Here is a 10,356-nt window from a genome sequence, read left to right on the forward strand (position 1 = left end):
ATTTTGTTCTCCTATTGTGACAAACAAAAGCTGTCATTTGAGGAAAGACACCATATGCTGCCAATTGGTGTAAGGACTGGTTATATCTAGAGCACAGAGTAGCAGTGAGTGCTCTTTAACAATTGCTCCTTCTCTGAAAAAAATCTGGACCGATTTCAGTGGAGTAATGTGCTACTCTGTCATCAGTCGAAGCAAGCTGTTGACATTTGGAAAACCAGCTAATACAAACAGCGGTATCTGTGCATGCTTGGATGTTTCTTCTCTCCCTGTCGTGTGTTCATTTCTATTTTGTTGCTTGTGAGCCTCAGCAAATCAGTGCTCAGTTAAGACTGGATTGACCCATGACAAATTTAAAAATCAAACTTATTTTGGATACCATCCATGCACCATCAGACATGTTTTTCAGTGTTGTGTGGACACAGTACTCAAACGCCCCTTTACTTTTTTTAAAAAAATCTAGCTCTCCACCATTTTAAATTTTTTTTTTTTTTTTGGCAAATCTGAGAAAGCAAACTTTGAAATATGACCTGAAACCTTCTAACAAATGGGGCTGGCAGCACCTGGAGAGCAGCTGTCACTTGTTAAGGTCTCCCCCAGGAGATGCTCTGCACTCTCTCTCTCATGCCACAGTGGGTTTGCAGATGCATCTGCACCAGTAAGACACAAGACAGGAATAACTACTTTCTGAGAGTTAAATAAACTCTTTAAGACTTGCTTCTCTTATCCTCCCCACTTCCTAATTTTATTGGAGACACGTTGTATCATTAATTTATTCTCTGGCACAGTTCCTCAGTGATTTCAGTGAAGTCTTTTTGCTCAAAGAATGCAAAGAGGATGTAAGCTGTAATTTTCACTGTCTGCAAATCTCTGGATTATAGAAAAAAAAAGTGAAGTCTCCTACCCCCAGGTAATGAAGGTTAAACACAAAATTTCACAGATTTCTTTTTAATTTCTGCAAGATGAATGGGAGAGACTGGCCCAGGAAGACATGTAGAGCCAACATAAAGTCAGCTTATCTTCCAGCAATGACTTTGGCATGTCTTCCTCTCATGTAGTCTGCAAAGATGCACTAGTGGCTTTGAAGCCTTCAGTATGGTGTTGGTTGTAATGGAAACTTTACTGAAGCTTTGCCTGGTGTGCATCTGTGGTCTTATATAAGTCCTTTGGTCAGGACCCAGTTCTGGTGCTTCCACTCTGTTCATCTACTGCCTCTTCTCTGCTCAGGATCCTTCAACCTGTAGTGTGTCTCAAGTGTCCCTATCCCTCCCGTTCCTAAAGGAGAGGGAAAATTTTTGTTCCTACCACTGTGCCATGCCTGCTTGCCCTTGGCACCCACTCATTCCTACCTGCAATGTAGAAGATGTCAGGAAAGGAGGGTGCAAGGTAGGTCATCGGTGTCATTTTGTGATAAAGTGGTCATTCTCCTTTGGACAGTTGTAGTGGGGGGTTAGGGAGCGGGGTGAGAATCCACATTATAATTCAGGTGAGGTGGCTATTTTTAAGACTGGGAGACTTGTACATAAGAGTTTTGATTTTCTTGGCGATGTGTGGGACTTGCCAACAAAATAAATTATTTTGGAGGGGAGGGAGAGGAGGAATGTCAAAAAGTTGAGTTTCCATCCCAAATCCCTTGGTTCTGAGACATGATCTGTTTCATCTGCACCATTTCTGATAGATCTTAATTTAGTCTGTTTTTGAAAACCTGTATTGATGGAGATTCACAGCCTCTCAGCATAAACAGTGAATAACTATCATTATGGCTAGACAGTTCCTCCTAATATCTAACCTAAATCTCCATTGCTGCCTGCTAAGCCAGTTCCTTTGGTTTTCCACATCCGCAGGGAGCTGGACAGGATTATCACTGCGTTTTAGCAGCCTGACATATTTAAAACTTGTTATCATCTCTCATTCTCTCACCCTCATTCCTCCTCCCTTTTCTTTCAACTAAACAGGCCGACTTCTTGTACCCTCTTCTCTAGGGGTCACACTAGGCTAAATTTTTTAGCATTCCTGTGAGCAAGTGGCAGGGAACAGCATCTTGCTTGAGGTAGGGCCCAAACTGGATATAGGGCTGAGAGGAGTAAAGAGCCTGACATGTGACTCTCCTCTTGATGTATGTCCAAGTGTGTTCTCCTATGTGTACCAAGCCCCACGTTGCTGTTATCATAAAATTATAGAATCATTAAGGTTGGAAAAGGTCTCTAAGATCATTGAGTCAAATGATATCTTCTCTCTTTGTGGCTCTAGCCTCAGAGAATCTTTTGCCATACTGCTCCATTTTGTACTGTTGCACTGCATCCTTCTTCAACATGCTTTTTTACACCTGCCTGCATTGAATCTCAGTCATTCATTTCAGTCTGGGTCTCTAATTTATTAAGATTTTATTCTAATTGTAATCCCTGAAAACGCTCACAGCATTCCCTACAGATTTGTAATTGTAATCTTCCTTCTTATTTACAAGTCATTAATGGAAATACCAAATAGAGCAAGACCCCAGGCCCTTATGTGCCTTTTCAGGTTGACATTGAATTTGCTAACTATGCCTTGAGTACAGATTCAAAGCATTTGTATAGCTGCCTAGAGTAACTTATACCTCAATTGTATTCACACCTGGTTTGCATATAAGACTATCACATGCATCCATCAAAAGCTTTCCTCATTCCAACGTGTGACTTCTACTGTTTTTTCCTCTCTAGTCACTATGCTCCCAGCTCCGTCAAAGAGGAAAGTTAAATAGATTAGACTTAATTTGTTCTTGACAAGTGTGTATTTTCTGTTTTCTCATGACTTTATCATGTGGGAATGGATTCAGCTGTAGTGCAAGGCGGGAAGCAGGGAGATGGAAACTCCTCCTGGATCATGGACTCGCTCCCTCCCACTCCACAATGAATCAACACCTGTTATAAGTATTTACAAGTGGATTGAATAATAGTTTGTCTGATTTGATATCAAAGCAAGGCTGTTTGGTCTGTGATAGCACAGATCTGTCTCCTTCCCCCTTTTGTGTGAAGTTAGATAATATGTTTGCCCTTCACCCATGCTTTGAGAATTTCTAGAAGGCTCATGGCTTGGAGGCAGCCCGGGCTAGTTCCCTACTCCTTCCTTACTCCTAGCCTATGCTTAATTAAGTCCTGCCGAGTTGAATACATGCAACTTGAATTAATGTTCTCTAATCTCTTTATCCTGTGTTCTAGAGTGTCTGTGTGTTAAATATCTAACATTTGATCACAGTGAACATTATTGTTGAAGGCTTTTCAAGCACATGAATTTTATCTTTCCTGATGGAGCGTGTGTCTGCAAGTCAGTGGATGTGGTGGTGGTTGTTTCCGCAGTGGAGGGCAGGGGCATGGTACACCAGGGTGGCTGCATGCACAGCAGCCCATCAGCCAGCCATTTACAGTCCTGTCTGACCTTGTTGTCCCCAAAAAGCTGAAATTAGCGAGGTAAAAACCTCCTTTAATGTGGTTTTGATAAGTTGTCTTATATGCACACATGCAAAAACAGAGTGAAAATACAGGAGCAAATAAAATGGCCAAAGCCTTAGATATTCTCCTGGGATGTAGCCCAGGGTTATATTTAGAGCAAGTAGCACCATCTAGTATTAAAACTTCTATTACAAGAACCTGTTTTCCACTGCTGTAGTCTGTCAGGCTTTTATCACTTGATCTGAGACTTTCAGGTTGTGTCTCTCTCTCTCAGGCTAAGTTTATTTTAATATTGTCAGCTAAACCAATTCAACCATTTCCAAGAAAAACTAGGGGGGAGGAGAGAAGGAATGTTGTTTTGCCCACATTAAAAAAGGCAAATAAAAGAAATCCTCCAGCTTTTTGATTGAAAGCTGCAGTGCCATCATGTTCAGGAACAGGATCTGTGGTGACAAGGCTCGGAGACATCTGCGCATGTTCTCGGAAGACTTGTCTGTTTCTAGCTGCTCTGTTTTCTGAAGACTTTTCCCTCCCATCCATCAGCACCCCCTAGCCTCTAGTGCTGAGTAGCCCCCTTGTGACCCAGCCTTGTGCAGGGACAGCACTCATGCCCTAACTGCTGCAAGGGATGTGACAGCAGAGCATGCCTGTATAGCCCCAGGCATGGTGTCCCTGCCCAGGGTTGTGCTGGTGGAGTGGGATCATCCCTGTAATGATGGCTCCTACTTCTTCTAGGTACAGGTGAGATGGGGTCTCAGATCTGGGAGCAGAAAGCAGGCACAGAGGTTCTTCTGCTGGAAATGTATACAGGACAGAAGGTGTTCATTGGGAGGGAAGGGAAGAAATCGGGGTGACAGATGCAAACCAAAGACTGGCCAGGAGAAGCTGTAAGGGGTGTAGGAGGGCAGGACAGGCTGGCTAGCACAATGTTGGGCCATGTGGGAAGAGTGGCTGAACTGGTGGGACCAGGAGGGCAGGGGAGGGATGCTGTGGGGGTGGCAAGAAGGATGTGTGGGTGTGGGAAGGGGAAAATGAAGGCATTGGGGTGCATGGTGGTGAGGAGTTAGTAGGGGTGGGGAGCATATAGGGCTTCCTGGACCTAAGTGTTGGTGTTGAATTAGGTGGGCAGAGGAATGGAGGAAAGCACGGCAGGTAAGTTACTGCGACCAACTTTTGGCTCATCCCATATCTTCATTGAGTGGACAGCTGATTTACCATGCTTGGGTTGATGTGCAGAGGCATTAGGTCCTTGCAGCAGTTGCTTTGAATGTTGCTAGTTCACTTTTAAAGCTAAGTCCTTTTAAAAATCAGGTTGTAGACACTTCAAACTGGTGTCTAGAATGGAGAGGATTGTTTTCACTTTGTCTGCATAAATACTTCTGTCTGGCACATGTCTGATATGAAATGGGACTGATGTCACCCAGACGTGAGTGAAGATAAGTTAGTTTAATGTGTGACCCATCTAGATAATAAGCTTTGTAATTCAGATGCCTGTTAGTAACTCTGTCTTCGGGAGAGTGTTTGGATAGCTGCTATAGATAAAGCCTGGGAAGACTGGCATTACCTAGCCTGCACATCAACCAAGGCAGGACTCCTGGAGAATTCAGTAGCCTCGAGTCATGTAATTACAGACTGCAGCAAATTGTGTGCCCATGCAGGGTGCCTTGATTTTGGCAATTCTTGATGTTGTATGTTTCGTTTTGCAATATGAATCATGTTCCTTTGATGTTTTCTTTTCTGTAACATTGTAGAGAATGGTTTATAATACTGTTATAAATAGTTCTGCAGAGGTGGACAGGGCATGAAGGACTTCAGAGCTGGTATTGAAACAAGTAGCAGAAGGCAGGAGAGATGTTACAGAGGGCAGCCAGGGCCAAATTCTCTGTCACCCACCCAGTATGTAGCTGCTGTGCCAGAATGCACTTTGGAACTTGGAGTAAAGAAAGGAGCCCACTCATGGGCTGCTCGGAACACCATGAGGGGAGGACTGAGTGGCACGCAAGCTGTTTCAGAGCATGGAGGTGAGACTTGCTTCTGCCACTTCTGCAAGTGTTGGCATTCAGCATCGCTGGTACTGGTCATCAGACAGATGGCAGTGGTAGTATTCCTGTAAAATAGTAAGGCTTGGGAACCCCTGCCACTGAAAAAACCTGCAAAGACAGATCATCAATAGAAACTAGTCTGTTGCTCCCACTGAGATTAAGCTCCAGAAGCAGCTCAGAGGAAACTCTAGCACCAGATTTTTTCAGGGTGTTTTTCAGGAGTGCTTTGGGCTTTTCTCAGGGCCAGCAATGAGATCCCTGCTCTTGGATATAGCACCCTGAGATGAGGTGCTCTGATGACATTTCCAGCTGGCAGTCCCATTGTGTCCCACTTGCTGATGCTGTGGGTCCCCATTGTGTCTGCCTACACGGGGGCTGATGCTGATTTCCGCCATTCATGCTTGTTTCTTTGCAACTGAGAGTGCTGCTGAGAAGTTTCCAGAGAAAAGCTTGGCCCCTGTTTCCAATGTAACGTGGAGCTGTACCGGCTGCTGCGGACAAGTCGGAAACACTGGCAAGATAGCAGGCATCCTCAGGAAGCAAACCCTATCAGAAAGCACTGATGTCATTGGCAAACAAAACAAATGAGCACTGGAAAAACAAACTGTTTTCCAGTGTTGTTGATCTTCCCTCAAATTAGAAGCTCTGCACAGTCTTTACTCTGTGGCCCGGTCTGACTGATTATTTACATGACAGTGGTGCAGCAACGGTTTTGTTACTCCTGCCAATCCAATTCCTTTGATTTTATTTTTTAGATTTATTTATCTAAAGGAGGGTGGGGTGAGTGTCCCAGTGCTGCAGCCAGATTTGGAAAGCTGGCCAGCATCCTTGCAGATGTTGGGTGCTGACATTGTTGATGTCCTGCAGGTTTTGACCAGGCAGGACTTCTGGCTTCCTTGCCACTGGCTAGGTCCGATGCAGGGGGTGCTACCTCCCCACAACTTCTGTACAGTCCTTCAAGGCATGTGTCCTTACAGCATCCCAGCTAGTGGCCACCTGCCACCACTGCTTCTGGCTCATTGGAGCTTGTGTCATGGGCATGGAGCATTTCTACATGTGGTGGGTCTGGGGAGAGCTCATTGAGGGGTTGGTGCTGAGGTCACTGAGGCAAGCAGAGGGATGAAGGCTTCTCCACCTTGATTGTTCCTATTGCAGTGTTGTGATGGGCACAGTGATAGCATCCTGCTCCCAGATAGGCTTCACCACCACCACCCACAGCACTGCAGGGCTTTGCCTTCTGTACATGGTAAGTTTGCAGAGCAGGAGGAGATGGTCTCATCAGTTCCTCATGGTGCATTTTTACTTGTTGTTCTGCACCACTGGTGCCAAAAGGAGGATCAGAACAAACCCCAAGGACTGGAGGTTTCTAGTCCACTCACCTTTTCCTCTCTGATGGCACCATGGCTGCAGTGGGTGGCAGAGAGGGGGTTAAGCTCTGCTCCAACCCAGCCTGATAACAGCAGGAAAAGCACATTTCTTCCTTGCACCTGTGAGCGCTTCGATGGGCTTTCTGCTGTTTATGGTAGTCACATTGGATCTTTCTCTCCTTAGAAGCTGAAAAGCTCTAGCAGCCAGCTGTTCCCTTAGCTCTGCTTGTACCTGGCTCCTTGCACAGTCTGGGCAGGGGGTGGATGGAAAATCAGCTTTTTAGGTCAGCATTCAAAAATAACCCACAAAGCCTTCCCTTCCTTCCATGAGGGAAGGGTCCCACTCCTCCCTGCTTTCTGCCTGCTTGTAGTTAGTGCTGGCTCGCCTACTCAGAGCTCTTACTGGGAGTTTGGAGTCCTGTTCCAGCAAGGGCTACTCCTAAAATATCTTCAGCACAGAGCTTTATTTCTCTGTTTTTAAAGGGTGTGTAGTGTTACATGTGTGAAAAGGGAAGAGATTCATTAAGCTCTAGAGACAAACCGGTTTAAGTGCTCAGCAGGCTCTCAGGCTGAAAAGCCACTTCTGCAGCATTCCAGGTTACCAGTTAAACTGTGGCTCTGCATAAAAATTGTTCCTGTTTTTCCACACTGAGCTCTCCTCAGGCAAGTGCCATGGCTGCTGTGGGTAGAGGTGGATGGAGGGTCCCTCTGTGCCTGGGAGCCACACACCAGCCTGGCCCAGAGGGGCTGACCAGACCAGCTCTGCAGCCTGCAGAGCATCCAGGAGACAAGGAGGGACAGAAAAAGGATGGGGTACTGGATAGGCAAAAAGTTGCCATAATATATGGAGTGCTGAAGCACAGAAACTGGTTGATATGGTAAGCCAACCCATCCACTTCTGTATATATGTAGCCTGAGAGATTTAGTACTAATAAATGTGCAGCAGTCATCTCAGTAGTTGCTCCATCTCAAATAAGTCATTATCAACAGCAGTGAACAGACTTCTCCCATTCTTCGAGCCCAAGAAGAGCATTAGAGACCAGTGTGTAAAATGCACTTGCTTGTCATGATCTTTGCAGAGACAATCTCCTTTTGCACAGCTGCCAGTGCTGGGCTCATGTTCCTTAGGTGGACCTGCTACTCCTAAGGACACACAGTACTCACCAGACATGTTAAATTAACTCTTCATGCAGGGAAATCATCTTGTGTTTTATATTTTACCTAACAAATCTATTTCTATGTGTTCCACCTTTTTATCCACCTTTTTGAAATTTCTTTCTGCTAACACAGTTCAAACAGGGAGGAATGTATCAGAATGGGTCCATTGTTTTGCACAACCTACAGATCAGAACATTACCTTCCACTCATTTTAAAACTCTGGAAGAATGGGTATTCTGTAGCTGCCATAATAGGCTGTAAGAGTGGTATAGACAATAGAGATTGTTTCTGGCCAACTAATTCAGTTTGCTGGATCTTTGCTTTAGTCAGTGCAGAATTGTCACTGGGGAAGAAAAATCCTGATCATCTGGTGTCTTGGAAAACATTAAGGCACAATAGACATAGGCATGACAGGTTGTTTCCAGTTATGTTATGCAGTGGAAGTGTGCTGTAAAAATAGAACATACTTGAAATCTTAGGTTTTGTGTTATTCTAACTGAGGGTTGGATTTCTAGCAGGCCAGTGCAGGGAGAAAAGAAAGTAAGCTGTAAAAAGGACTGTTTTGTGGTGTTATTGCATGATATTACCTGAGTTTCTCATGTGGTTGCATAAATCATTTTTGTTCTTATGCATATTTTGTCATTGTTCATGTGAATATTTTTTTTAAATTGGAATATGCAGAGCTGTAGGGAGAGGCATATTGGCCTGTAACCTGCCCCCTCCTCTCACAGCAACTTAAAACATAATACAGAGCACAGCTCTCCATGAGTGGAGAAAAATTATGTTCTAAGGAAATGCCTGTTCAAGTTGTGGGCTTACCTCCAGTGCAAAAATATTTTGGAGATCACATTAGTGAAATCGGAATGCTGCAATCACCAGTGAATTCTTGAGTGAACGGGACTGAGTCAGCAGCATCAGTGTGGCATCTGCTGCTTGGCTGAGTGCAGGGAGGTGTATTGCCTAGGGAAGGTCAGCACATGATTCATCAGCATCTGCATGCACATTGCTTCATCTATTTCATTAAGAGGGTGGAAGACCAAGTCCAGGGGATGAGACTTTTAGCCACAGTAGTCTACCAGCTGATCAAAGATATTTTTCTTTTTTTAAAGCAGCCTTCTGCTTGTTTTTGTTTTCTAGTGATGGGTCCAGCTGGAAAGAGCTTTCTGATGGCACAGCTGTGAGTGAAACCAGCACAACATGTTCAGTGTCGAGGACCTCCTGATTTCTCATGGATACAAATTGTCAAAAAATCCCCCTGTTTCATATGAGAACAGGTATGATGGACACCGACATGAAGTCGCGGGGAACAGATCTGCTCAGCGAACAGCACTGAACGGGTTTGAGGCAGAATCCAGAGCTGGGGCCTACAGCAAGAAGCCTCTGGTGAAAACCAATTCGAGCAGCACTGAAAGCAGCCATGGGAGCCAAGGGAGGCAAGCAGGTCCTGGTTACCACCATGACCTTCAGGGTTTGTCCACTTTTCATACTTCAGAAGGGGGGTAAGTTTCAGCATCATGCCATGGCTTTGCTTTCTCTTTCTTTTGGTCCTGACAGGTAACTAACTATGACTCTAACCCTTAACACCATCTTCCTGTGATCCTTTCCTGCTCCCATCCTAGTGACCATTTCCATGCACTGGATGTTCACACAAAGGAGTGACATACCCATTCACCTTCTGCTAAAGCAAGGCCTTTGAGAACACTGGGATGATAGGAAGTGGTCAAGTATGGAAAATTGGTTTTACTAGTGTGGTCTGTGTCAGAAAAGCCTTTCTGATGGGCTTAGGAAAGCTCAGTCCTAGTACAGGGGGGAAAAAAAGGGGGAAAAAGCTCTTCCTTTCCTTCAGTTTTAGAAAGCTGAACTCAGCTTCTTCTGCCACATACACACCTGTGTTTCTGCAGTAGATTCAGCCACATGCAGCTCTTGGTGGGTGTTCCTACATGCAGTGAGGACTTTCTTGCAGAGTAAGGATGAGAAGGTGCCTGTGCACTACTTTCTAAAACAGCTCTAAGCCAGTGGAAGCTCTTGTCATCACTCCATAAAATGTGCTTGTACAACCACACCTTGCTCAACACGGAGTACGTGCGCGCTGGGGCCGGGCCCGGCTGGGCAGGAAGAGCTGTGTGTACACACCACCGCTTGGCCATTGTTCTGCAGCTATTTGAGTGCTGCAGATGAACAAAGGAAGGGGGCTCGAGCAGGACTGGAAGCCAGCCCAAGTATGACGATGGTTTATGAGGAAAAGCCCCTTCCTCCTGCTGAGTGGGCTTGAAACTGAAAGCAGGGCAAAACACTGTCAACTTGGGAACTTGTCCTCTTGCAAAGACCTTCAATGCCATGTGTCCCCTCACTACTGGGTTTGTC

General features: G+C 45.2%; 1 protein-coding gene across 1 annotated transcript in view; it reads left to right on the forward strand.

Annotated features, from left to right (window-relative positions):
• Positions 1–9,189: 9,189 nt before the first annotated feature.
• Positions 9,190–10,356, forward strand: part of KIAA1462 (KIAA1462 ortholog) — a 15,724-nt gene continuing 14,557 nt past the window's right edge. Inside the window, exon 1 of the mRNA XM_009075267.1 lies at positions 9,190–9,491. Within this exon, the coding sequence (XP_009073515.1) occupies positions 9,190–9,491 (302 nt within the window). The remainder of the gene's footprint in view (positions 9,492–10,356) is intronic.

Source organism: Acanthisitta chloris, unplaced genomic scaffold (genome assembly GCF_000695815.1).
Source record: "Acanthisitta chloris isolate BGI_N310 unplaced genomic scaffold, ASM69581v1 scaffold9055, whole genome shotgun sequence".
Classification (NCBI taxonomy): Eukaryota; Metazoa; Chordata; class Aves; order Passeriformes; family Acanthisittidae; genus Acanthisitta; species Acanthisitta chloris.